General features: G+C 37.3%; 1 protein-coding gene and 1 long non-coding RNA gene across 3 annotated transcripts in view; both read left to right on the top strand.

Moving 5' to 3' along the window:
• The first annotated feature begins 2,061 nt into the window (after positions 1–2,061).
• On the top strand, positions 2,062–2,866 carry LOC128217684 (uncharacterized). The gene is made up of 3 exons (XR_008258263.1): positions 2,062–2,167; positions 2,359–2,569; positions 2,747–2,866. It is a non-coding gene; the product is annotated as an uncharacterized LOC128217684 (long non-coding RNA).
• Positions 2,867–15,234: 12,368 nt separating this feature from the next.
• The window catches only part of LOC128216948 (uncharacterized), a 33,511-nt gene continuing 20,959 nt past the window's right edge, over positions 15,235–27,786 (top strand). The window contains exons 1-7 of one of the 2 annotated variants that reach the window (XM_052923702.1): positions 15,235–15,338; positions 19,486–19,595; positions 20,289–20,391; positions 21,519–21,707; positions 22,009–22,129; positions 23,028–23,155; positions 27,636–27,760. In XM_052923702.1, the coding sequence (XP_052779662.1) occupies positions 19,557–19,595; positions 20,289–20,391; positions 21,519–21,707; positions 22,009–22,129; positions 23,028–23,155; positions 27,636–27,649 (594 nt within the window). In that variant the 5' untranslated portion in view covers positions 15,235–15,338; positions 19,486–19,556 and the 3' untranslated portion in view covers positions 27,650–27,760. Of the gene's footprint in view, positions 15,339–19,485; positions 19,596–20,288; positions 20,392–21,518; positions 21,708–22,008; positions 22,130–23,027; positions 23,156–27,635; positions 27,761–27,786 lie in introns of those variants that run through there. The other variant, XR_008258161.1, reaches the window with a different exon arrangement.

Here is a 27,786-nt window from a genome sequence, read left to right as displayed (position 1 = left end):
GCATTAATCAATCTACAGCGGACGGAATGTGGGCAGACTGGAGTCCCTGGAGTCAATGCCCGGTCACGTTTGGGAGAGGCATCACACTGCGCATGCGCAACTGTGTATTTCCGATACCAGTTCATCAAGGTCAATACTGCCTGGGTATGTCTACGGAACTGAAAAGTTATTGGAACTTGATGTCCAGGTACCTTCTTAAACAAACATACAATTTTAGTTTGTACGGAATGTCACGCAACATTAATCTTTCTATGAAGTTCATGCTTGCCTTTTTAGAGGACGGGATATGGTTGTTATTGCAGGGGTGGTCCGCTTGTTCCGTCTCGTTCGGAAATGGAAATATGTCTCGCACCAGAGAGTGCTACTTCAATCCTGATTCGCCGAAAGGACGCATTTGTTCCGGAAAAGACGTCGTTATTCAGAACTGCTCAATGGAGATTTGTCAGAGTAAGTTTCTGCCGTATGAGTCCGATTCTAAAAATATACGCTCTATTCTATTGTAAATGTATGCACTTATAACTACAATGTAGAAAATTGCGAATAGATAAAGTCGTCTGATTAAAATGCGATCTAATTTCTGAACATCAAATGTCGCACAAACTATTATGGGACTGGTGTTACTGGAGAAGTATGGAAATTCATGACTGTTATTATCTGCCTCTTGTGAAAATGTATGAAAGGATATATGTTTAATTCCTGCCTCTTGAAAAAAATGATTTAGAGGATTTATTGTAAAGCCGCTAGTAAAAGAATCTATAACAGGATATATTGTTAATGCCTGCCTCTTGTGAAAATGTACGAGAGAATATATTGTAAATGACTGTTTATTGTGAAAATGTATGAAATTATTCATTTTTAACCCATGCCTATCATGAAACTGGTAATGTATATTTCTTATAAAAATGTACGTGAGTTTTTATTGCAAATGCATGTCTTTTGAAAATAGTAAATATATCGCGGATTGTTATGCAAGTGAGATTTTATTGCAAATGTTAGCGTGTTTAAAGAATCGTAAACGATCGTCCTCTATAGCAATGCACTTACTAATGTAAGTGGATGCCCTTTTTCTACCATAAATGTATTTCTCTTGTGCAAATACACATAACTTTATACTGTAAATGTTTACCAATTATGAAAATGCACGTCTGTTTCTACTTTAGGAGTATTCCCCTTGTGAAAATGCACGTTAGGTTTAAGGCAAGATTAAGCCAATGCATTATCCATCTCTAGTCGACGGTGTTTGGTTGCCATGGAGTCCCTGGTCACCCTACTCAGTAACGTGCGGGGATGGACTAGTAATGCGCACGCGTAATTGCTCCTTTCCGGAAGAGCATGATCACGGACAGCTCTGCATGGGTGCGACCACTGAATAAATAACTGCACTGTCAACCAGTGTCCTGGTGAGATGGTCAATTTACACATAATTGTATTATAGATAAACGAACATGGCGAATGTAAATAAACCGACTCCACAGAGAATGTCGAGTAAGCATATTTCGATATAAAGTATGTGTTTCACTCACTGGCACTGGCTATTTAAACTCAAATTATTTTATTAAAAATAAAAAAAAATCTTATAATTTTAAACTTTAAATAACGATGCTAAAAATGTGAACATTTATTGATTTTTTTTCTCATAAATATGCACTTTGTGTGACTAAAATGAATAATTTGAGGTTGAAAATCCGGTGCCAGTGGTTTCACAAATTGTCTCTCTCTATATCTTATCATTTAATTGAACTTTATAGGAAATAATATAGGTACTCGCAGTCTCGAAAATTAAACTCTTCCAACCGAAAGTGTTAGGCAAAAAAGTGTTTAAGTATACCAGAACACTGCGTTATTATCATGCAATTACGTAAAGTATCCAAACCAGTAATAATCACAATAATGTAGACGCATTGTCTCCAACTGTCGGCAACGTAAAATTCTCAGCGTGGACACCGAATAGCATAATTATCAAGTATATTATATTTTGTCAATTGTTTAGTGGACGGTGTGTGGCTGTCGTGGAGTGAGTGGTCTGAGTGCTCACTAACGTGTGGCGATCAGCTAGGGCTCAGTACGCGCAACCGAACCTGTTTCTATTCGCCCGACCGGCCCCTCGGTGACACCTGCCCCAGAGCGACATCTGCCAGCAAATACTGCGCCGCGGGAAAGTGTCCGAGTAAACACAACTATATTCAACGTAACCTACCACACCATTTATACATTTTATAAAAGAAACGGTCATATAAACGAGCTTCTGATAGTGGAAACAATTCCTTTATTGTTGAAATGAATCTTTATATGTGTATAATTTAGCAAGAAAAGTTAGATGCATGTTACAATTGAGTCCCGTATTGTTCAATTGTACAGTATGTAAACCGTTTACTGTGACGGACGATGCATGGAGGCCGTGTAACGGACCCACAGAAAGTTGCGACTTCCCTGTCAGCTGCCGTGTGTCGGATGAAGGGCGGTTCCATCGGCTAACTCGGAGATGGCTCGGCACAGGAAGTTAACAACAACGTATCTGATTGTAGCCTTCAGAATATTTTCGCTACAGGAGAGCTACACAGGATCAGAGGTTTCCTATCAGCCTTAGTTCAAATAGATTTTTTAAAATTGAGATTAACACTTTAAATCCATAGAGGGTATCGTTGTTTATTGGTATCATTTGTCGTTTGATTGTGTTTACTGCACATTGAATTATTTAAGACAAAAATACAACATACCATTGCGTCACCATATACCCTTTTTGCAGAGCCCATCGACATGTGTTGTTCGTACCTGCGCGTGGACCAGCTTGGTCATGTGACGATTGAGCAGCACACTGACTGCATTGACTGTCCGGCCAAATCCTTCCTCATTTGTGAGTACAAACAGCCACCAGGAATTTCTACTGGTAATACTCACAAAAATACACATTGCAAACTTTCATTTACATTTATCCTACAATAAAATGGCGGAGGAGGGAGGGTGTGTGCGTTAATCGACTGTAGTTACCTTATCTTCTTTTTAGTGTTTTAGTCTGAATACTTTTTCAATGTTTCGTAGATTGTTAGGGTTTTTATCAATTGGTGTTAACCGAAAGAAATTGTGATGTGAGATTATATGTATCTTCAAAAGCCGAGATTGTAAGATAGGTACATCCCAACCCGAGCGTAGAGTGAAACGATATTCCTCAGAACACCCTGCGCGAGGGTTGGGATGAACTTGACACGAGCGGCTATGGTAGATGCTTTTTCACCCACCTTAGTTGAACAAAATGAATTACAATATATATATTTGTTGGAACTCTTTGTGCGCAGTGAAAATAATGTGCGTATGGATTTGTCATATTTGTGGTTGTCATGGATATGCGCGCAGTGCTTCAGTTTATGTAAACAGTCAATCGTTCTTTAAATAGTTCTGAGGGGAGTGCAGCATTATTTCTTGAATGCAACGTGAAAACCCTTTTATGGTGCCATTTGAGGCGAGAAACATTTAATTTGGATTTTAATTATTGCCACAAGACAAGGTTTCCATGATACTAAAGACGACTTTCTGCGTCGGTAATTGTGTGAAGGCAATAAAAAGGGAGTTCCATACGGATACTTGTTTTATCGTGGCTTATGGGCACGATAAGAATTTCCAGCCTGGCTAAAATTTGGGATCTACTTATCTTAGGTGGGAGGAAAGGTTCTTCATGATAATATTTATATTCTTGAATGATTTTTATACCTACTAAGCCACCTTGGTCTTTCATACTGATATTTGGTGGAGATTGGTCTGAACACTCCTGCTCCTTTTACTACAATATATATTTTATGGTGTACCACCTGAAATAATTCATGATGTGTTGTGTATCTTGCACGGAAAGTCACCACTCCAGTATTAGCTCTAGTTATCACTGTGTATATTTTCGTAACAATATATATTCCATTATTAAATTATTTCCTTTATAGTGTTCGACCAGTGGTACGCAATAACAGGTTCTTTAAAAGGAACCTTAATTACAAGTATCACTGATACCCATGAGGCGTGTATACACAAATGCATGTCAATGTCGGCTAAACTCTCCACCCAGGGACCCAAGCTTAACGCACTATTGGATGGCAGAAGCAGCAGCAGCAGCAGCAGCCCCTGGCCAGTGTAGGGTAGTAGCCGACTCGCTCCACACGCGCATGCAAGAGGTGGCAGCCCAGTCATGTGATACACTCGCTCACTGCATTTGTCAATCACAGACATCGCTTTCTTGTTGACATCGGTTGAACATTATCATTGTAGAAGTAATGCGTTAGTTATTGTATTGCTTATAATACATCAAAACAACTTATATATATATATAACATATATATATAAATGGCGGTCATGTTTTTTGCGAATCAACATGGGATGAAGAAATTTTTGTAAAATAATGTCGAAATCGGGCCAGCGGTTTCTGAGAATAAAATTTTCGAAGTCTTTCCTTTTAGTTGCCATGGCAATCAAAGTTCTGCATGTAACATCTTTTATTGAAGAAATCGTGAAGAAGACCACTTTGGGTACATTTCTGTGATGTTTGGTTGATATTGTCATAATGGTTTAGAAGGAGAAGTTGTTTGGAAAAAAATGTTGACGACGGATGACGACGAACGACGGACAATCACCCTATCACAATTGCTCACGCTGAGTACTATGCTCAGGTGAGCTAAATAAATGACAACAAACAAATTTAAAGTCGATTCACAATATCGCTTAATTGGACCTCTATACAGATAAACTTATTTGCAATCTTGATATAAAAGGTATAATGCACTGAAAAATTATGAAGATGCCATTACAAGTATCTCCGCTCGAAAGCATTTTGTGGTACGATGAAATAGACAGAAGTATCAAGGACTTAAATGAGAGAATATGCACAGTGCCGTAGCCAGAGGCACATTTCAACCGAGGCAGTCCAGAGAGGTCCGGGAGCATGCTCCCTTCTATTTTTAATCTAAGACTTCTCACAGTTTGCCTTTGACGACACTTCGGCCCTGTAAAACCACTGTGATGATCGTATTATTGGCACTTTATATACATTTTCAATTTGAATGAGCGAGCGTAAAGAAAAGAATTTCATAGATTTATATATTGGTATTAGGACCCAGGGACGAGCTCTCGGTGGAAAAAGCAGGGTTTAGTGATTAAAAAGAAAACACTAATTCAAGATACACTATATATATTAGATTTAATTTTGTTTTCTAAATCAGAAGCAAACATAACACACTTCGATTTCCGGAATTGCAATCGCAGAGTATACGTGCAGTCAGATATTAATCTGTAAGAGGAGCTGTGATTATGTCGAAATGGTTTTGTCACATGGATAAGGTAGCCAGAGATAGGAATTGCTATTAGGTTATGTGTTATTTTAAACATAAGATAAATGTTTGTCCATAGTCATGTTTGGCCAATCTGGCAGCCCTACGTGGGACAGATTCGAGTGGGTATATGTGGTTATCAGTGAAAGGACACCAAGCTCAGGAAGCCCAATGTGTTGTTTGCCTTCTTAAAGATGCGATTTATGTGTGTGTCCCACGATAGATCCATCAACAACAAGATATTTTGCTGAGGATACAGATTCTAGTAAGCAATCGTGAAGAGTGTACTGTGTTGGAATTTTTGGCCATTGTTATGTGACCGACTTGTCATTTAGATGGGTTAAATTCCATGTCCCATACATGGCTCCAATTTTTGGAGATTTTCTGATTGTGTTGCTGTTGACAGAGTAAGGTAAGTGGCAGGATCACCAGCAAATCGTCTGACTTTGGATTGAACATTCTGAGGAAGGTCATTAATGTAGACTAAGAAAAGAAGTGGCCCCAGTACAGATCCTAGGGGGACTCCAGATGAGACAGGTATGAGTTCTGATGAGGGCCCATTGACAACAACAGTCTGACGTCTATTATCCAGAAACCCTTTAATCCGTTTTAGAGAAGGGCCTCTGATGCCATAGCCATGAAGTTTTAGAGTAAGTTTCTCGTGACTGAACTTGTCGAAAGCCTTGCTGAAGTCGATAAAAATTAGTTAAGTTTGCTTTTTGTTATGGAGGGATTTGACAAGATCATCTACCAGTATAAGGAGCTGGGATTCACAAGAGCGCTTTTCCCTGAAGCCATGTTGGAGTTCATAAAAGGCATGAGCTTAGTATGGTGTTTTGAAATAGAGGATGCGACTATATGTTCTAGTGTTTTGCACAGAAAACATGTCAAGGAAATGGGCCTGTAGTTAGCGGGGTCTGAGCGTTTCACCTTTTTATAGACAGGAGTCGCATTTGCATCCTTCCAAACTTTGGGTAGATTTCCAGAGTTAAGGGACTTTTGGAAGAGATGTTTTAGAATTGGTGACAGTGAAGTAGAAAGGTTTTTCAGGATGACAGGCTTAATCTGATCAGGGCCTGATGCTTTGTGGGGATTCAAGTTTGATAAAAGTTTCTTAATCCTATTTGCTGTGGCATTGTATTTTGAGGTTTGTTTGTGTTAGGGATGTCTTGGAGTTTCATGTTACAAAGGGACCTGAGACTATTGGGAGATTTTGGGCTGAAAACTGACTGGAATTGCTCATTTTATTTAGGATAGTTGCTTTTGCTGTGTCGTCCTGGTGGACCGAATTCTGTCTACGTAAGGGTGCGACAGAGACTGAATCTTGTTTGGAATGCTTGAGAAGCGTAAATAGTTTTTTCGTGTTAGGTTTGGAGGTTTGATCCTAAGATGCAATGTCGAGAATGTCTTTAAGATAATTTTGGTAGGATATTTTGATGGATTTTCTGAGTAGATGTTTTAAAACAAGGAATCTCTTTTATATATTCAGCTTTCCCTGATTTACACTGTTTGTGGTAGGCTCTATCTCTCTCTCTAGCAAGTCTTTTAAATTTTTGATTGACCCAGGGAAGATTATTTCTGGTGCTAGAGAGTTTAGAAGGGATTAAAAAAATTGTAAAAGAAATGATAGTGGATTGAACATTATCCCATAGATGTTCAGCATTAAGGGAGGAGTTTTTACCACTTTCAAGCATTTCCTGATGGTAAGCATCCAGTGTCTGCTTCATCCCATCCCAATATGGTTTCTTATAGAGAGATACAGGCCGTGGTCTCTGGAAAAGGGTTCTGACAGAAATGTTGACTTGAATTTGGACAATATCGTGATCACTGATGCCGGGAAGAATACTGACCTTTTGATAAAAGTGAGATTTGTTGTAAGGAAAAGATCAAGAATATTTGAGTTTCGAGTTGTTGAAGTGACTAATTAAGTAAGGTTGTAGTCATTAATTGTTTCCAAAATTTGTTTATAGTATGAAGGATGTTTGTAGTCAGTAAAAGGCCACTACACTGGTAGTTCCCAATCAATCTTGGACAAGTAAAAGTCTCCAGCGACCCAGATGTTACAATTAAGTTTGCTGGCTTTATTGAGAGATTCATCCCAACTATACTGGTCATGCTCATGGGGTTTATAATATGCCCCAATGAGAGGTGACTTGCTAACAAATAGGTTTATTTTGATCCATAGATCCGCATTCTGATTGGATATCTTTCATATCTTTGGCAATTATATCATTTCTGACATCAATGTATATACCCACCCCTGTTTGGTCAACCCTGTCTCTAGGAAATGGTGTCTACCCTTGGTCTGGATTAAAAATTGCATAATAATTGTGTGTTTGTTTAAGCCAGGATTCGGTTCCAATGTCTATATCAGGTTTAGTGGAGTGAATACGATTTTCATATTCATTCTTTTTGTCTACAATTGATCGACAGTTCACTACCAGGACTTTGACTGATCTTTTGATTGTATACTTTTAATTTGTAAGAGGCTGCTTAGCTGTAGGGTTTTGCTGTTTGAATTTTGGAGTGGAGGTTGGTACCAGAGAAAACGATATGTTGTCACAGTCGGATGCATTTAGTGGTACGTACGGGTTTGATGTTTTAAATAATTTTAAAAGAATTTGTAGTGAAGATGAAGTGATATTTCTGTTTTCACAAGCAAGGCATTTAAAGACACCAGTATTACTGGAGCCTTCCCAAGACGGTCATTCATAGAACTGTTAATGTTTTGACAATCGGCGTGATACCAGATGAAGCAGCCCTCACATTCCACACCCTTACAAGACCAGGTGACAGGATTTTCTCCACTTCCGCCTGGGAAACTGTAGAATTACCTTCAAGATATACATTTGTTTGGTCCTGGATTTGATTCAACATCAAGTGAAAGGGCAAGGAGCAAGATGGAGAGGAAAAGAAGGGTTGTGTGTACATCTTTTCCTTTTGCATTCTTAGATGGCGGCCAAAATTTCTTCAATTTAAAAAAGTAAGGCAAACTGCAAAGGAGTCCATGTCTTCGGAAAATGCCCGGCCTGGTAAACTTTCGCAGAGTATGCGCAAGTAAGTAAGATAAAACCAGTTAGAAATGATACATACACAATTATATTTCAAGTAAATATGTTTTAGTCTACATATGTATTGAGTATTGCTTTTTGTTGCAGGTAAACAAGATATTTATATCCATGAACACATATGACAAAAAACCCGGAAGTGAGGTAAACAAGCGACCTTCACCTTCGATCAGCTGATCGATAGAGGAAAAACTAATATATCCCAGGAGCTGACTTCAATCTATGGAAGCATGACTTGGAAAATGGCCCAAATACCCTGTTTAAACCTTTTGAAAGAGCTCACCAACCAAAGAAATGTTGAAACATTAAATTGATGGTATTGGAGTGCAGATAAATATTTTTTTGCAGCTGACGTTGCGCGTGCAACAATTATGTCCCCTCGTTAATTCTTCCAATGGTTCAGGTGAAGTAAAGTGCTGTATTACATAGTCTAAAATGGATAGAAACGATTAAGCATATAATGACCCACCACTGATGTATTAGCACCGTCATTATCCCTTTGCTTTCGTCTGGTTACCCTGGCGATATATTTGTATAGCTTTAAAAACTGACCTATCAAAAATCGCAATAAAATAGTCTTATAAATGCAATTACATACCGCTTTTCATTGACTTTAAATGAGTGAATGATGAGACAACTACTGGATTTAAACAATGAGTTATACAATGCATGACATATTTAGCATGAAGATCAATGTCAGTAATCCGAGCCTGAACGCCAATTACTTTGCCACTCACTTCATAAAGAAGTTATTATTTCCGTTTTCGCGGTTTTGGACGCTTAACCATCTCCATCTAAGTGGAATTCTCCCTGTTGACAGTTTTAAAATGACTTAATTTTTTCCATGTGGATGTGTCTGTATTTGCTTATTTTATAACGCACTTTGCCTTTGTGTTAAACAAGCGTGCTATACACTTAGCAACCGGAGTTTTTCATTCCATTAAATTTCATTAAATGTTTATATAGTTGATACATGTAGCCGAGATTTAAGAGTATATATAATGAAACATGCAATAATTCGTTGATAAAAGTTGTATATATTATCTAGGCTATTATAAGCAAAACAAATATTTGAATTTCATGCGGAATCAAATGAATGATACGGAGTGCCATTCTCTACATTGCCCTCAATTCGTGAGCAAAAAGGCATTGCTGTAGGGTTTGATACATTGTACGGGTCCCGGCAGTGCTAAATGACAGCAAGGAAAGTGCCCCGGTTTGGCTCAGTGTCTATTGCTACGGCATTTTTTCATAATTATATTTGACATTGTTGTCGTTTCACGACTTCAGAGGACGATCTTATTTATTTTCATTGTATTTGTTATTTCTAATTTTTTTATTTGCTCTCCAAATTTTAACCGATACAGCTGTACGACGTTCGTTTGTTGTTTTTTACCTAGAATTTGAACAACCTCCTTTCTTGTATCAACTCCTCTTATATTGAATTCCATTAGGGACCAGTCACCAGACGATACCATTGAAAAAGAAAACTAAGAAGTTTGTAAAAACTAACACAACATTAATATATTTGTGTACAAGGCATTTATTTTTACTTACTGATGTATCACGTCGCTTACGACACATGCATCTTTCGCAGTGTTTGCATATTTTTCCAATTTTATGTTTCTCTACCACGAAAATCCAAGTCAATTCAAAATAGCGTCGGTAAATGTATCTGTTCTGATAACGTGACTTTCACATGCTAAATATACACGCTATATACTTGGAAACCCTTATACGCTATTAATAAATGGGTACACTCGGCTGAGAGAGCGAAGAAAAATTATTCAAATCATGTAAAATGATGTATTATCGGTCTCATACTAGTTGTTATTGATACATCAGGTAAATGTTCATTTTCCGATTTGTGACCATCTGGTGTCTTGTCCTTTTAATCAGACTATTCACTCCGTAATTTAATTCTTTATACAATAATTTATGCCGATCTTTTTCACCGCGGCAACATGCTTTCCAGTCAAATTTATCGTTTGCCATTTTTTGAGCTTGATAGATCATTATACTTTTTTCTGATCTATGTACACTGTACAAACTTACAGAAGCATCCTCGACGTAGTTCCTTTTATATCAATCGAAATATGTGCCGCTTATCCATTATCTAAAACGTCGGGGTGGTCTGCCATTGGTATATGCTAGACATTGATACATTTTGGCCAAAAAAAACACCTCCCCTAGTTTAGTTTAGTTTAAACATATTTATTGTACAACGATTGTGAAACAAGTTATTACAGCATTATATTAATCACTCTCATTGGCACGATTTTACGCGAGAGTGTGGTTGTGGGGGAAACCGGAGAACCCGGAGAAAACCCACTTGTCCGGCTTGGTGACCACAAACCAAACTCACATGCGCCCAAGCCGGGAATCGAACCCGGGTCGCCTAGTTGAGAAGCGAGTGCGCTAACCACTGCGCTAATCGGACAACCGTTCACCTCCCCTTGGGGGCGGGATGGAGCCTACATGGATAGAGCTAAATATTTTAAATGACAACAGTTACTATATAAGGCATATTTTCTTACGTAATATAATAATAAGAGTTGATAAATACCAATTGAACGATGAATAACATAAAGAGATCTGCCTTTTTGTGTGATTCTTTGAATATATATGCCCATTTATGGGATTTGTTTTATAAAAAGAGCCGCGATGCTGTGCCATTTATCTTTAGGGGCAAAGGTAGTCCGATGGTACAACGTTCTAGTTCTGACTCGATTCATGGTCGAATGAATCGAAAGGTATTCATATGCCTCTTATTCGACATAACTGGGTTTCGTCTCTTGCTTTCTACACGAGTTGGAGATTTCTAGTGTTCCAGGAATCTATGGTGCGGTATGGTCTAGTGTCAATGTAAAATTTTCAGACATCAAAGAGTGCTGACATAGAACAGCTTGCAGATCACATGTGTTTAACCTATACACTAAGGGCTCTGATTCATCTGAATAAAGATGTTCGCATTAATGTTGAACTGGCCTGTTGTTGATCACGAAATTTAAACTGTCTACTCCCGTTGCACACACGCATCGGGCTCTGGATCGATGTCTGTAAAACTCAAATTGAACTCCGTACATTGATATTCTTGATATAAATAAAAACTGAACTGACGCACGCACGCGCGCACGAACAGGCACGCACGCACGAACACACGCACGCATTTACGCACTTACGCACGCAATCACACACGCACGCACACACGCGCGCACGCACGCACACACGCACACACACACACACACACACACACACACACACACGCATGTTCGCATGCACGTTCGACTGCACGCAGGTACTCATGACACACACACACACATAGCCACACACGTGCACATACATATATTACACAACACCCATTGAGATCTTGTACACCACACACAACTCACAACAACATATACCTCGAACATCAGGTATAAAACACATATCAAGTTTATAATACACATCTCTCATTTAAATATACCTTGATTACCAAGTTAATAACAAACATCTCTCAATTATAGATACCTCCATTACAAGGTTAATAACACACATCTTCCATTTACAGATACCTCAATTACCGGGTTTATAACACTCATCTTCCATTTAGAGATACCTCGTTCACCGGGTTTATAACACTCATTTTCCATTTAGAGATACCTCGATTACCGGGTTTATAACACGCATCTTCCATTTAGAGATACCTAGATTACCGGGTTTATAACACGCATCTTCTATTTAGAGATACCTCGATTACCAGGTTTTTAACACGCATCTTCCATTTACAGATACCTCGATTACCGGGTTTATAACACACATTTTCCATATACAGATACCTCGATTACCTGGTTTATAACACGCATCTTCCATTTAGAGATACCTCAATTACCAGCTTTATAACACGCATCTTCCATTTAAAGATACCTCGATTACCGGGTTTATAACACACATCTTTCATATAGAGGTACCTCGATTACCAGGTTTATAACACACATCTTCCATTTAGAGATACCTCGATAACCGGGCTAGTAACACACATCTTCCATTTACAGATACCTCAATTACCAGGTTTATAACACACATCTTCCATTTAGAGATACCTCGATTACCTGGTTTATAACACGCATCTTCCATTAAGAGATACCTCGATTACCGGGTTTATTACACACATCTTCCATTTAGAGATACTTCGACTACCGGGTTTATAACACACATCTTCCATTAACAGATACCTCGACTACCGAGTTTATAACACACATCTTCCATTTACAGATACCTCGATTACCGAGTTTATAACACACATCTTCCATTAACAGATACCTCGACTACCGAGTTTATAACACACATCTTCCATTTACAGATACCTCGATTACCGGGTTTACAACACACATCTTCCATTTACAGATACCTCGACTACCGAGTTTATAACACACATCTTCCATTTACAGAAACCTCGACTACCGGGTTTATAACACACATCTTCCATTAACAGATACCTCGACTACCGAGTTTATAACACACATCTTCCATTTACAGATACCTCGATTACCGGTTTACAACACACATCTTCCATATACAGATACCTCGATTACCGGGTTTATAACACACATCTTCCATATACAGATACCCCGACTACCGAGTTTATAACACACATCTTCCATTTACAGATACCTCGATTACCGGTTTACAACACACATCTTCCATTTACAGATACCTCGATTACCGGGTTTATAACACGCATCTTCCAATTAGAGATACCTCAATTACCGGGTTTATAACACACATCTTCCATTTAGAGACACCTCGAACAACATGTAAATGACGTGGAGGGGGAACGCGTGACCTCCTCACGACACAGTTTGGAATGGAGCAGAAGAAGAGTAAACAGAAAGTGTTGAGGACGGCCTTATTTGGGATGCCGATGGGGCTTTATTTGAATCTTTGGCTGTCTTTTTGTTTTTGTTTTCGTGTACATATTTTCAACATGCTTTCGTTTTTGCTCTAAGTTTAAGGATCACCATTTTAGCACATACCAAATCTACGTATTCGCAGCCAAATGTTGATATGTTAACTGATAAACACCCCAAAAGTACAAAGGACCTTGTATATTACTCATTCAGAAAGAGTGACTCGCAGTACTGTGAAAACCCTTACACATTATATTTTCTTCATGTTCTGGTAACAATGGTAGACCCAGGTGAACAGGCTAAACGCTAAGATGGACGGATATCAATCACGTATATTTCAGGAGAAACACCACCATGCAGCCCATCGAAGGGACACGATACATCCAAACTACAGGAACATCTCGAAGGAAGAGTGACTAAAGTCATGACTATTAATATTATAATTTTATTATTGTTAATAAGTTTTTAACATTTTTCCACACAAGTAATGTTTATATTTTCAAAAAATGAAGTGTTTATTGGCAGCATATTTTGTCTGAGTTAAAAAATGCAAGCCTCTTTTATTGGAATGCCTTTGATTTGCTTGATATTTTAAATTTAATACACTTTTTTGGGTGAATGTAGTCTTGCTCTTCATTAAGGAATGTAAGGGATACACCATTGTAGATGCTTGCCTTACGAACATCGTCATTTGCTTTTGTTTAAAAAGTGTCTCAAGTTACTTTTGACATTGCCTTGTAAAAAAATTCGTTTTATCATTTTTCAATCAGAACCATTGTATCTCTCCTATAGCTAAAGACAGATTTTAAATGTCCAGCCCATATTATAACTACTTATCACATCCCTCACTACGTGTCTATAATGTTGTTTAAAACAAATTGTGCTTCAGTATCCTATTAGTAGTCCGCCAACAACCGACCTAAACAATCACTCTCCCAGATAGTTTCATCGCTCTGCATGATAATGACACTGGCAGAGAAAATCGGTCAGAAAATCCACATACAATTAATTCTATTTCTGTGGCGAATGACAAAATCTCACTTACAACAAAAAATATTTCTTTTTGTCGGTGCAAACATGAACACCCAACACCTTATTCTTTAATATAAACAATAATTAAATTCATTAAACAAGTGGCGTTTTACTCGTGATCTTGAACAATGACGTGTGTAGTCTGTGACTTGCGGAATAGTTGTTACATCTTTAGATAATGTTTGGTGACTGATCAATGTTTATTCACTTTGTAATATCTACCTGTTAAAATGCAATTACTTTTATTATAAAGCATAAACGTACTGTATTAAGTTAAACAGTTTTGAGAACTATTTTGGGTACATTCATACATGGGGACCTAGTGTGACAATGCCAACAGGGATTTGTTCCCCTTTTTATAATAAAAAAATGTTTTAATAAACAACGTAACAGGAAACACATAATACCAGGTTGGTGGCGTGGATGGATAAAGTTTATCTGAATCAGGTACGGCTAAATTCCTCCGCCTTGTCATATAAACTTCCTCCTCCATCCATGGCACTTTCCTAATATTCTCTGTGTATCGTGTTTCCACATGTAGTTGCTGTGATGAAATGAAAATATTTTTTTGTTGAGTTGATTTACAGTTTTTCTTTATACATGTAATCAAAAACATCCACTGCACTAAATATTACTTCATTAACTCAAGTGTTTTTGTGCCATATAAGAAATGTTAAGTATACTTTTCTTCCAAGTTGTCAGTATTGAGGTTCAGAAACGTGACCGCACACTTAAAATGAACTCTTACATAAGAGCAGGCCACTTTAAAGTGAGCAATCATAAGAGAACAGTTTACTTGTCCTACAAAACCGCCAAAAACCAACCGTACGATCCTGATATCTGTGCCTTTCATTGACTTGCAAAATTACGCTATTGCAGAAAAAAGGGCTTGGTCATTACACCGGGAACACCCAAGGTCAACACAACGTCGCCACTAGGCGAGAGGCTAGGGGCCAAATGAAGGCCCATTGTCCCGCGACCTCTCTCCGACATGAGCCCTACACCAACCTACCAAGAGTGATCTTTGTTTCGCCGCGTAAAAGGTTTGTTACACAAACGGGTAAACTAAATGATTCTGCTACTAGCCTTGGTGGTAAGGATCAGTAGTGGCCGCCTTTCACTTCACCTTTTTTTTTAAAAGCGACTTGTAATGACTGTGCTGAGGTTCTATTTAAAATTTGTTTCGCTATATGAGCTAGTGTTTAAAGGTATACGGGACTACTTGGTCATACTTGGTTATAGTAATACGATATTATTTTTTCCGATAATAGTCATTTCCATTTAAATACTATTTGAACTCAACCAAGTTTAGACTTGTTCATTGGAAAACGCGCAAAAGGGCTTTAAAGGTCTCAATTTTAGATAGGTGTTTGTAATTCATGAATAAAAACATAATAACACAATGAAATCTTATTTCTGTTCTTAATTATGTCTCCCCCTCTCTGGGGGAGACATATTGTTTTTGCCCTGTCCGTCAGTCCGGTAGTCCGGTAGTCCGGTAGTCCGTCAGTCCGTCAGTCCGTCCGTACGTCACACTTCGTTTCCGATCGATAACTGGAAAACCGCATGACCTAGGATCACCAAACTTGGTAGGGAGGTTGGTCATGAGGTGTAGAAGATCCCTATTGTTTTTGGGGTCACTAGGTCAAAGGTCAAGGTCGCGGCGACCCCCAATGTAAAAAACATTTCCGCTCAATATCTTGACAATGGTTTGACCTAGGTTCACCAAACTTGGTAGGGAGGTTGGTCATGAGGTGTAGAAGATCCCTATTGTTTTTGGGGTCACTAGGTCAAAGGTCAAGGTCGCGGCGACCCCAATGTAAAAAACATTTCCGCTCAATATCTTGAGAATGGTTTGACCTAGGTTCACCAAACTTGGTAGGGAGGTTGGTCGTGAGGTGTAGAGGATCCCTATTGTTTTTGGGGTCACTAGGTCAAAGGTCAAGGTCGCGGCGACCCCCAATGTAAAAAACATTTCCGCTCAATATCTTGACAATGGTTTGACCTAGGTTCACCAAACTTGGTAGGGAGGTTGGTCGTGAGGTGTAGAGGATCCCTATTGTTTTTGGGGTCACTAGGTCAAAGGTCAAGGTCGCGGCGACCCCCAATGTAAAAAACATTTCCGCTCAATATCTTGAGAATGGTTTGACCTAGGTTCACCAAACTTGGTAGGGAGGTTGGTCGTGAGGTGTAGAGGATCCCTATTGTTTTTGGGGTCACTAGGTCAAAGGTCAAGGTCGCGGATACCCCCAATATAAAAAACATTTCTGCTCAAAATCTTGAGAACGGTTTGACCTAGGTTCACCAAACTTGGTAGGGAGGTTGGTCATGAGGTGTAGAAGATCCCTATTGTTTTTGGGGTCACTAGGTCAAAGGTCAAGGTCGCGGCGACCCCCAATGTAAAAAAACATTTCCGCTCAATATCTTGAGAATGGTTTGACCTAGGTTCACCAAACTTGGTAGGGAGGTTGATCATGAGGTTTAGAAAACTCCTATATTTTGGGGGGTCACAAGGTCAAAGGTCAACGTCGCTGTGACCTCTAATGTAAAAAAATATTTCCGTGCAATATCAGGAGAATGCTTTGATCTAGGTTCACCAAACTTTGAAGTGAGGTTGGTCATGATGTCTAGTTGATTTTGCAATCAGTTGGTCAAAGGTCAAGGTCACTGACCTTGAGGTGAAGAACCGGTTTCTGCTCAATAACTCAAGAACGTTTACACCCAGGAACTTCATACTTGGTATGCCAGTTAGTCATGACTAGTTGATGGCCCCTATTGATTTTGGGATCCATCATTGATTATTTCTCACCTACGACCACACAATGGGGGAGACATGCGCTTTTTCAAAAAAGCAATCTCTAGTTTTGTTATTTGTTCAGCTAATAACTAGTAGACAATTATAATCCTTTTTTTCAATCAAGCATGTAATGTTCATGAACTTTGGTCAGAATGTGGAATCCAGGTCAAGTGTAAATATAGATATATATTTAAATAGTATAAAATAGATCCGTAGATAATATATATATATATACACTATATATATATATATATATATATATATATATATATATATATACAAAATTTGTTAAAACTTAAAACCAATTTTCTATCCGTTAATTTAATTAGAACATAACATTTTATTTGTCTCTATGAAGTATAGATCAAGTTTAATTGATATATGATAATACCTGGTAACAAATAGGTCATTAAGTCAAACGTTTAAGACCACAAATGGATCGACGTTATGTTAATAACTATGGTCAAATATGAGCTTTTACGGTTCTATGTGAAATAGATAGGTTTAATATGAGGAATTTTAAACATGGTCTACATACTTGTTTGTTTGAAAACACATTTCTGGAAGCCATATTTCTAGAAGTATAGCTTAGCCACATTACTATAAGCTACATTTTTAGAAATCAAGCTTAGCCATGTTTCTAGAAGTAACATTTTCAGAAATAGCATCTAAGTTTGTTGATAAATGGCTGTTCATTAAGTAAGATGTAGAGAGAACTGTTTATACAGTTTTATCCAATTTGAGGGTCATATTTCTCGAGTTGATTTTGATGGCTTTGTTTTCGAACATAGCCTAGATATCCTGGCATACACAATCTGACCAAAATATTCTACATCTAAATTAATTGATCGGACAAGGCCGATTTAAGGTTAGGGTGATAACTTTTGAGTGACTGGAGCAATACGGCTGGTTAAAAACCCTATCCAAGTTATTATTTTTATTCCTTTTCTGATGCGATTTGATTTTTAATAAAAAAATGTTACCTTACTCTACTTGTTAAGACCAGAGAAACATGCCGTTATAAACCAAAATAAGAATGTTAAAGGACATACTTAAAAAACATTAAAAACCTCCTCTCAAATTCTATAAGCTTTTTGTTTATTCTAAAGCTTAAAGAACCTTTTGAACAAAGCCTAAATAATGTACGCTATAAATATCATAAGGAAAATGTAGCTTACTATAATGCATCTAGGACACCTACCAATTAAAGCAGACAACATAACACTACTAAATTAAACAGTCATACACATGTTTCATTTGTCACTCGAAAAGCTCCAAACATAGAAGTGACTTTGGCTACAGACAAAGCCGCAGATTAAAAGTGTGGACAAATAAAAATTGATCTTTCCAAAGGTTGCGGTACTTATTCACATGAAACTTGGTAAGAATGATAGTGATGTTGTTATATCGGTCATTTTTTCAATCAATATTAATATGAAAACTTTAGAAGGGAAGGTTTACAAGAAAAGTTTATACTCTTGTTTAGTAGTTGTTGACACTTGTCTCAGTCTTCGATAGCGGATCGTACATGTCCGTGTGATAAAGACGGTTCAAAACTGTGCGTGTCCTGGAATGCAATAAGAAAGAAAACAACATACGCAAACCAAAAATGTAGGTTAAATGCTTGAAATTTAAGGTTATTCCTCAAGCTATTTTTTTTCTAAAAATGTTCTACACTTAGGACACATCTGGTTTTACAAAAGCATTTAACGGCGCCTTGTATATCACCTCCACAACATAACTCTGCTGTTAATACTCTGGGATAAAGCCTTAGGCTTTAGAGGACGTTGGATGCTAGTGAATAATGGTGTGGTTATATTTCCTCGCCCTTTTTGCCATGGAATGGGGATATACTGTAAAGGGCATTAACAACGGTCTAAGGAGGAGGAGAGAAGGTTTGTTGTAGCTCTTTTAAATCTGATTGTCATACTCAAGGGGTTAATTTCAACAAAAAAGGAATAGAATTAATTTTTACAGATGCCAACGAGCAGGTAGCTCTTGTCGCATTTATTAACTATATAATATTGAAATAACAGTTACATATATTGCATTTTATATATAACTTGATAATACAATAACTTAACAAGGGGTTTGTAGCCGTCATTAAGTGCCTTGGTCTTGATTTATAAAATACACATTAATTTATAAAATTAAGCAAACAAACATACTGAAGACAGGTTTGTCTTAAATGAACTTTGAAAACAAGGATATGTTGTCGTTTTGACTGTGATGCGCGTGTTAGATACTATATAATTAAATGAAAATGAGTGATTTTCATGTTGTTTACATCAAGAGCAGATGAACTACTCACTATGACATTCTTTTACATTCATAACCGAACTGGGCAATTAAAGTAATTTTCAAGTTATGATATTAAAATTATTTTTTTTCAGATTATTTTGGCGACACAGTCTGCAATACGATAATTCGTATTTCACCAGGCAATACTGGGAGCCTGGATCACATGGATTACAGTAGGGAAGACTGTTACTATCTTCTCCAGGTTATCTCGAAAATGCTAATCTAAATTTTTACCATTATTTTGTTAAACATTCAAATACCTTTAGATAAGCACACTAATCATTAGGTTATATTTAGACCCACGTTCAAATGTGCTACTGTTACTACTATTTTAAATAAACTTGAAACATTTACTGATCGTTGCTTGTCCGCCAAAATCAATCAAGTGAATTTCAAATGAAATGCAACATCTTTAGCATGTCGTAAAACTTCACACGTCAATGAGACCGACTTTAGCATTCAGCGTTTTGGCAAATATTTTACCGTATCACCAGGAAGTTATCGTACATATAAAGTTTGCGTTGGTTTCGACCGATTGAATCGCGGCCTTATATCACGTCTGCAAGAATAACGCGGTGAAAAACGAAACTCCTGAATGCCATCTCTGACTGCTGGGGCGATGCAAACTGATTGTGATCATGCTTTGTTCAACTGATTGACAAGGCGTGTGTTTAATATACAAACAAAATTATATAGCAGACAACTAGTACTAACTGGTCTCGTTTTCGCATGATTACCCCATATATATTAAGATAAGCAAATGAGACTGTTTAGCGGCGTGCTAGCCTGTTCTAAGAACCTTAGACAAGTTTGATAAAAGAGCACATTATTATGACAAAAATCTTCGAACAAATCATGCTTCTATTTATTCAGATCAAATGACGTGATATTACAGGCCCCTGATGGTTACCTAGTGGAGATGACAGTAAGCATGGTGACGTTCGGGACTAAAACGTGTAGTGATGAGCGGATCATAGTCCGGGACGGCGTAGGCTCCCGTACGTAAACCAACCATGACCCTATAGAAACGTCGTTATTCATATTTGTTGACATGCAGTTTGCTTACATGAGCATGTTATGTTCATGTCTGCTTTTGTCCTTTATCTGCAATAACAAACTGCTTCGAATTTTTCAAACGCCGTTTCTACCCAGACGGCAATTATTTTGCAAGTTCTTATGTAAGGATTTATTGGTGATTCAACCATATTGCAAATTGGACCAGGTATCAGTTTTTCAAACACATACTAGTATCTGATGAACTTTACCGTGCCCTTATTGCTAACTATTTTTGAAACTGAAGCAATAATTATTTATTAATATTTTCTTTGACTGATAATTGCTCAAACTATATTTTGACCTACTTTATTAAAGATACGGCAAAGAACCGCAATGAAAAGGAGGAACATGTGTACAAATTTGAGAATTTTTATATAGTCCTTGGATAATCTTGACCGTGGTCCTTTGACCTTCTTTCGTATTCATATATGTAAGATTAGATTGCAATGAATTTTAATATTGCTCTTTGGTGATGCTTTTTACTATAACAATAAAACTCTGGGCTGCAGAAATATTGAAAATACGTCACTGTGGATGAAAACCAAATTTGCATTGTTTATTCCATAGAATTTCAATACATACATATCTTTGTTATTTTAAGTGATAAAACCTGGGTCATGATGATTATGAACGTTGGCACATAAATCAAGATATTTAAAGCTGTTTTATTAAGTAGAAAATATGCAAGGCTTTAAATTGGCAAACTGGCATACCATTATATTAAGAAAAATAAAAGGATATAGCTTATGTAGACTAAGTCTCGAAGACTCTTAAGATACGATCTAACATAAGACAAAAGTACTTGGCTTATTAAAAAAAATGAAAATAACACTCAGACAAAGTTGATTTAGAAAGTGGTCTCAGAGCTTTAAGTAGGTTTGATGTCAGACTCTCACCCATGTGACGCGGGTCTAGTACCAAAGGGGGGAGGGATATTCGGAACTGACACTTGTACTTTCAAGGTTCTAAATAACCTCGTGATTCCTACACATTTTGTTTCATTACACGAACAGAACACACGGTAAAACTGTATGAAATATACATATAAACACATTTAACCTTTTTACAGACGCTCAGTCTCTGTTGGAGATATGTAGCGAGCACGCCGAGGGTGCCAAAAACGAGGTTCGGCGGGGCAGGAACCTGTTCATTGAATACACGAATAAAGCCGGAGGTGAGGGAGCTCGGTTCCAGCTAGCCTACACAGTGGTTGTGGACAACTTTGCCCAGTCACAGTCACCTGTCGGCGGCGACAACGGTATGAGAAGTTGCGTCAAACATTGTAATGTTAATGTGTACTGTTAACGTTTTCTTACTGAAAATATGCATCTATACCTAAGCACTCAAAGTAACTCGTCTGTTCAGACACACATACATGTGTTTTTGTGCATGAGCATATCTATACTTTCAATCATAACATAGGCAATCCTTTGCTGCAGCATTTAGAGAGTGTATAATCTTAGACTTAAAACTGTGAATAACAAATTTCAAACAAACCATGCACTGTGTGTCATATGTACATCGTGTTGTCATCTTCCAACTGTTACTCTACACAAAAGAATGCAGCGGTCGGCTTCTTAACTCTGACGGGGACTTTGAATTCACGTATACAACCCCGGAAATACAGGACAAGACGCTATGTGTGCCATCCTACACGGTCACTATCAGACACGACCACAGGTAAGGAGCCATATGAGCCTTAGTCTCATTACAAATATAATTTATGTCAATGCTATCAAAACGGTCACTTTGTTGCCATTTGTATATGTTATGTTCTGACGATTATAACATGTGCATAATCACCGTCCGCTTAGACCACCGTGCTAATAACAGGCTTGTTCATAAGAAGTCCAATTGTTTATATACCAAGGGCCAACACCCGAAAGTTAAGGAATGCCAGAATTACTGTCCTTGCTGCATGGAGATTATTCGTTGTCATTGGCAAACATCCAGACGTGCTACTTTGCATATACTACAGAGATATGTCAATTTAAGGTTGTTTTAAGAGAATTAACTTTAAACTCTGTTTTATCGTTTATATTTGACATTGTCAATGTAGTTAGCATAATGTTATCTTAACCTAACTGTTGAAGCCATAAATGTTCCTGTGATAAAATTGCTTCGGAGTTATTTCGAGATCTGGTATGCTTTTGCATGTACATCTTCTCTATTGCGCTAGTATATATGTGTATATATGTTGCTATATTCTTCTGAATTATAATTGTGAAATAACGGCCCGATGAACTGTTAAACACCCCACCTGTTCGTTATGTCAATGCATGACCGAGGCCTTGTAAACTCTCTGTTTGGGCGTTAAATAAATCGAAAATTTAAATTAGAGGAATAAATGTGCCATTACAAAATGCAAGAATATTGCATCTTTATATGCATTAAAATAGTATCTTACTACAAACACGCTTGCTTATACAAGCATTTTACGATAGCCCAATAATACCAACGTATCACAGACACTTGCATTTTGTAATTCGTCAGGCTCATTGTAAACTTGTATCAAGACTGTGTTAAACTGTATATTCGTATTGTATCGTATAAGTTAATGTTGTATGTTTTTACAAAGATGCGAAAGAGAGTCACAGTGTGAGATAAACCAATGTGACAATGGTGGAACGTGTGTGAAAAAATGGTCATACAGAAACCTGTCACTGTATGGAGGGATACTCGGGGGAGTTTTGCAGAGAGGAAGGGGTAAGTTATTCCATGATACAGAGATGGAAGGGCGTGTAATGCCATGGTGCTGAGATCGTTAACCTAAAGAATAACGTTAACATATTACAGAGGGTTTTATCTCCTAGCGGAGGCTGAAGCTCACCGTTGAAAATCTTGAACCGGTTTACTTAAACAACCAAAAATAACAAACATCAAATGAATATTGACATGTACATCACATGAACAATATTACGTTTACAATGCATTATACATCTAGCTTTTGTGTATATCGACTGCTATTTTATAATACTATGTGATTCAGAAGACAGAAGTATTACTAGTAGGTGATTCAGTTTAAAGGAAATGGCAAGAGTAATATGCATGTGATTCAGTTTGACAGAAGGAATATGAGTTACATGTATGTGATACAGTTCTACAAAAGGGACTTAAAATACAATTATGACATGTGTTACTTGTATGTTTTTTGGTTTGACAGATATGGCAAGGGTAACTAGTATGTGATTTAGTTTGACAGAAGTATGGATACTTACAAGTATGTGATTCAGTTTGACAAAAGTATGTATAATTGCAAGTATCTGATTCAGTTTGACAGAAGTATGAATTCTTTCCAATATGTGATTCAGTTTGACAGAAGTATGGATACTTGCCAGTATGTGATTCAGTTTGACAGAAGTATGAATTCTTGCCAGTATGTGATTCAGTTTGACAGAAGTATTAATTCTTGCCAGTATGTGATTCAGTTTGACAGAAGTATGGATACTTGCCAGTATCTGATTCAGTTTGACAGAAGTATGAATTCTTGCCAGTATGTGATTCAGTTTGACAGATGATGTGAAAATAGCTTCTGATTTGTGATTAAGTCAGTGCTACTTGTATGTGATTCAGTTTGACAGAAATGACAAAGACATTGGATTAAGTTTGAAAAAAAGAAGCAAGGGCCACGTGGAAGTGATTCAGTTTAAATACAGTCGCGAGGTTACTAGTATGTGGACTATTTTGACAAAAGTAGCGTGAATTATTAGTATGTGGACATTTTTGACAGAAGTGGCGTGCCTTACTAGTATGTGGACTATTTTGACAGAAGTGGCGTGACTTACTAGTATGTGGACTATTTTGACAGAAGTGGCATGTGGTAAATGTATGTGATTTATTTTGACAGAAGTAGCGTGACTTACTAGTATGTGGACTATTTTGACAGAATTGGCATGTGGTACATGTCTGTGATTCATTTTTACAGAAGTGGCGTGACTTACTAGTATGTGGACTATTTTGACAGAAGTGGCATGTGGTAAATGTATGTGATTCATTTTGACAGAAGTAGCGTGACTTACTAGTATGTGGACTATTTTGACAGAAGTGGCATGTGGTACATGTATGTGATTCATTTTGACAGAAGTAGCGTGACTTACTAGTATGAGATTCAGTTTGACAGAATTGGCATGGGTTAATTGTATATGATCGATTTTGACAGAAGAAGCAAGAGTTAGTTGTATGTGATTCAGTTGCAAGGTTTACTTGTTTGTTATCATAAAGGTTCAAACACATGTGTAGTCATGTACTTTGTCATTTGTTGTATGAGTCATTCGACAATATTTCAGATGAATACAGGATTTGGATTGAGTACAGGTCTTGGGAAAGTCTGGTTCATTATGAAATCCAACACGTTTTCTTATTTTTGATATAAAATTATATTGATGTAATTGACCTTACGACAGGATTTGATTGACAATTCCTATCAGCCAATCAGAATGTAGCGCTGATAAGCCGTGTTGCTATCCGCCATTTTTTCCGTCAAACTGACCAGAGTCCGTCATATACATGCGCTGGCATTTCCTCGCCTTTTTAAGTATTATGGTAAAAAGGTGTTGTCATGGCACTTGTAATTCAGATACAAGGTAGCCAGGCCGACAAAAGAGGGTGTGCAATTCGTTCTGTATTTGAAACCAGCGAGTAATTTAGAAAAATGCAAGCGCTGGATCAGACTCTGTGGAAGACCTCACCAACAGCTGAACTTGGTAATTTGAAAGATCGATGAAAGGCGAAACATCTATACTGTCTGTACAAAAGTATTTTTCTGATCAAAACTACTTATTTGCTTATAAGGGGGTGGGGGGAATCAATCCGCTAAAACATTATTGAATACTGAAATTGTCCGTGCATGACCTAAATTAGTGTTACTATTTTTATAATATAAACATCGTACATTTATGCTTTGGCTTGTGTTGTCAAATCGGCATTAATGGCCATTTAGTATCAAGTTCAACATGGACACGATTGATTTCAGATAGATGTATTTTTGTTGATACCGTTATGTATGCTTATAAACTGCTTTGCTTTCAAAGTAAATCAGGAAATATCGTAAGACTAAATATTTGTCCGAACCATCGCATGCGTCCGAATCTCATCTACTTGTATGGTTACTATGTAAACAATGGTTATTGTAGCTGTCATTTCGACACATTTCATAGATTCCTTATTTTCATATCAGCACTTTGTCGACGGGAAACCCAATCAAGAAAACCCTGACCCTCAAGCAGTATTTGACAAGCTCACACCAGCTAGACCTAATATCTGAGCCACCAAAACAACAGAACAGAACGGTCTGAATTGCTTAGGTATTATTTTCTGTATAAATCAATTTATTTCACTGTACATTTGAATCAATTATTAAGTTCATTAGAACTTGATTTTGCCAAACATGTGCTGTAAAGACTTAGACTAATTGAATAAAAAACAAGTCAAACACGTACATGATTTCAATGTTATTATTATATTTGGTGCCATTTACGTAAATCTACAATATTTAATGATAGTTCATCCCATGTTCAGCTTCCAAATCACATGCACACTCGATTACCAGTATTCTTAAAGTTACACTCTCACAGATTTCTGTTTTTACACTTTTATGTTCAGAATCGGCTTATTTTGGCATTCTTTTAATTAAGACCTAATATATAAATCACAAAGCAAACTTCTTCAAACGAGCAAAATATGATAAATGCAATCGAATCTTGTGTAAGTTGTCAAAGCGATCAATCTGTGAAAGTGCAGCTTTTACAGTGAAAAATAACTTCTGCTAATGCTATATAATTTAAAATATATTTGCCATTGCAATAAAGAGATGTTCACCTACAATAGCATTCATAAGCACCAAAGAAATATCAAAGTTTAAGTAATGTTTGCAAAACAACAATGTATTTAATATATCTGATATTAAATATGCAACAACTGGTGTTATACTCCAGACCTGAAGCTAACATCATAGAGGTACATCCTTCCAAGAATCCATCAAAACAACATGCTGAACAACTTCAAGAACTCTCTTCAAATGACCACACTTTCCTGAAATAAATAAAAGATGCCAATATTAAAATAAATCAGTTACATGTAATGTTAAATATTTTAATACTAGCTGTAAATGCTACTGCCTTTGATGTTTGCTTTCTACATGTATATCATAATGAAATATTGCCAAGATAATAGCTAACGGTATGTTTTATGGTTGTTGTTTTTTTCTGGACAAATAGTCCATTACTTTTGTACAGCAAAGTAAAACTAAATGTTGTAAAAAGCTTTCAAATAGGTCCTACCGATTATTGTAAAACTTATCATCACATCATCACTGGTTTTCTCTTGCGGTTGACATGCTAGTGTTCCGGTGGTTGTGAGTTCGAGCCGCACACCGAGGGCTCTTTTCCTCCCAGGTTTACTTTTACAGCCAGAGTGTGTGAACATATTCAACAATTTCTGTAAGAACAAAAATCGAAGCATGTGAATGTTTGAGCAATGCAAAAGTTACAGATTGGTATCACCCACGATTGTCACTAGTCAACTATTACATCATTATTTATAAGGGGGAGTGCTCAGTCGCTGAGAACTGAAACTTTTTATGCATAACCCTAATAAACCATATCTGCTCATACTATAGAATACAAGGTAGGTATATAGCTGGCATGTAACTGTCATTTAATGTCACTTCCGGGTTCCCCATTCGGGCAATTTATGATTTACTCATATTGTGCGATGATTTAATCTTTGTTTCAACAATACTGTAAGAATGACCGGTGTTATTATAAGATAAACTTACCCTTGTTTGCATTTATAGTATGCGTCACACACACGCTTTTCCTTTGTATCGATGTCAATGTTGACAACATGGCGGCTATCCCGTATCCGATTTTCTCTGACTTGGATAGTTTTTACCCCGTAAATGTTAGATATCGTCATCCTCTAAAGCTATATTGAGCCTTCCGATGTAGCAGCCAGGTACAAATTCCTTTGACTACTATTTTTTTCGCAGTGAAATGTCACATTTATGATAATTTGTCATGAATATCGGAAAGCGAAACGTAGCGAGACGCCATTGCTTCATTGTTTGTTTGACGGACATAGACAGAGTTCGCTCCCTTGATATCAGGGGGCGTGGCTTAGAAGCCGCTGTCGTAAGGTCAATTATATGTTTGTTCTATATTTGATAAATTGCTTTGTGTTATTACAGCCTTCTGTTGGTAATCTGGAGTTCGAGCAAAGGCCTCAAGATAGAAATGTTAAACGGCAGAAACAGGCGGTCGCCATATGTCTGGTGAAACCCCCTAAAAACGGCGATATGGTCGTGTGTTCATGGTTTGTTGATTTTAAGTAGGTCTCAA

The sequence above is a fragment of the Mya arenaria genome, chromosome 14 (assembly GCF_026914265.1).
Source record: "Mya arenaria isolate MELC-2E11 chromosome 14, ASM2691426v1".
In the NCBI taxonomy this organism is placed as follows: Eukaryota; Metazoa; Mollusca; class Bivalvia; order Myida; family Myidae; genus Mya; species Mya arenaria.
The sequence above is the reverse complement of the archived record's forward strand: the minus strand, read 5'-3'. Positions and strand labels throughout refer to the sequence as shown.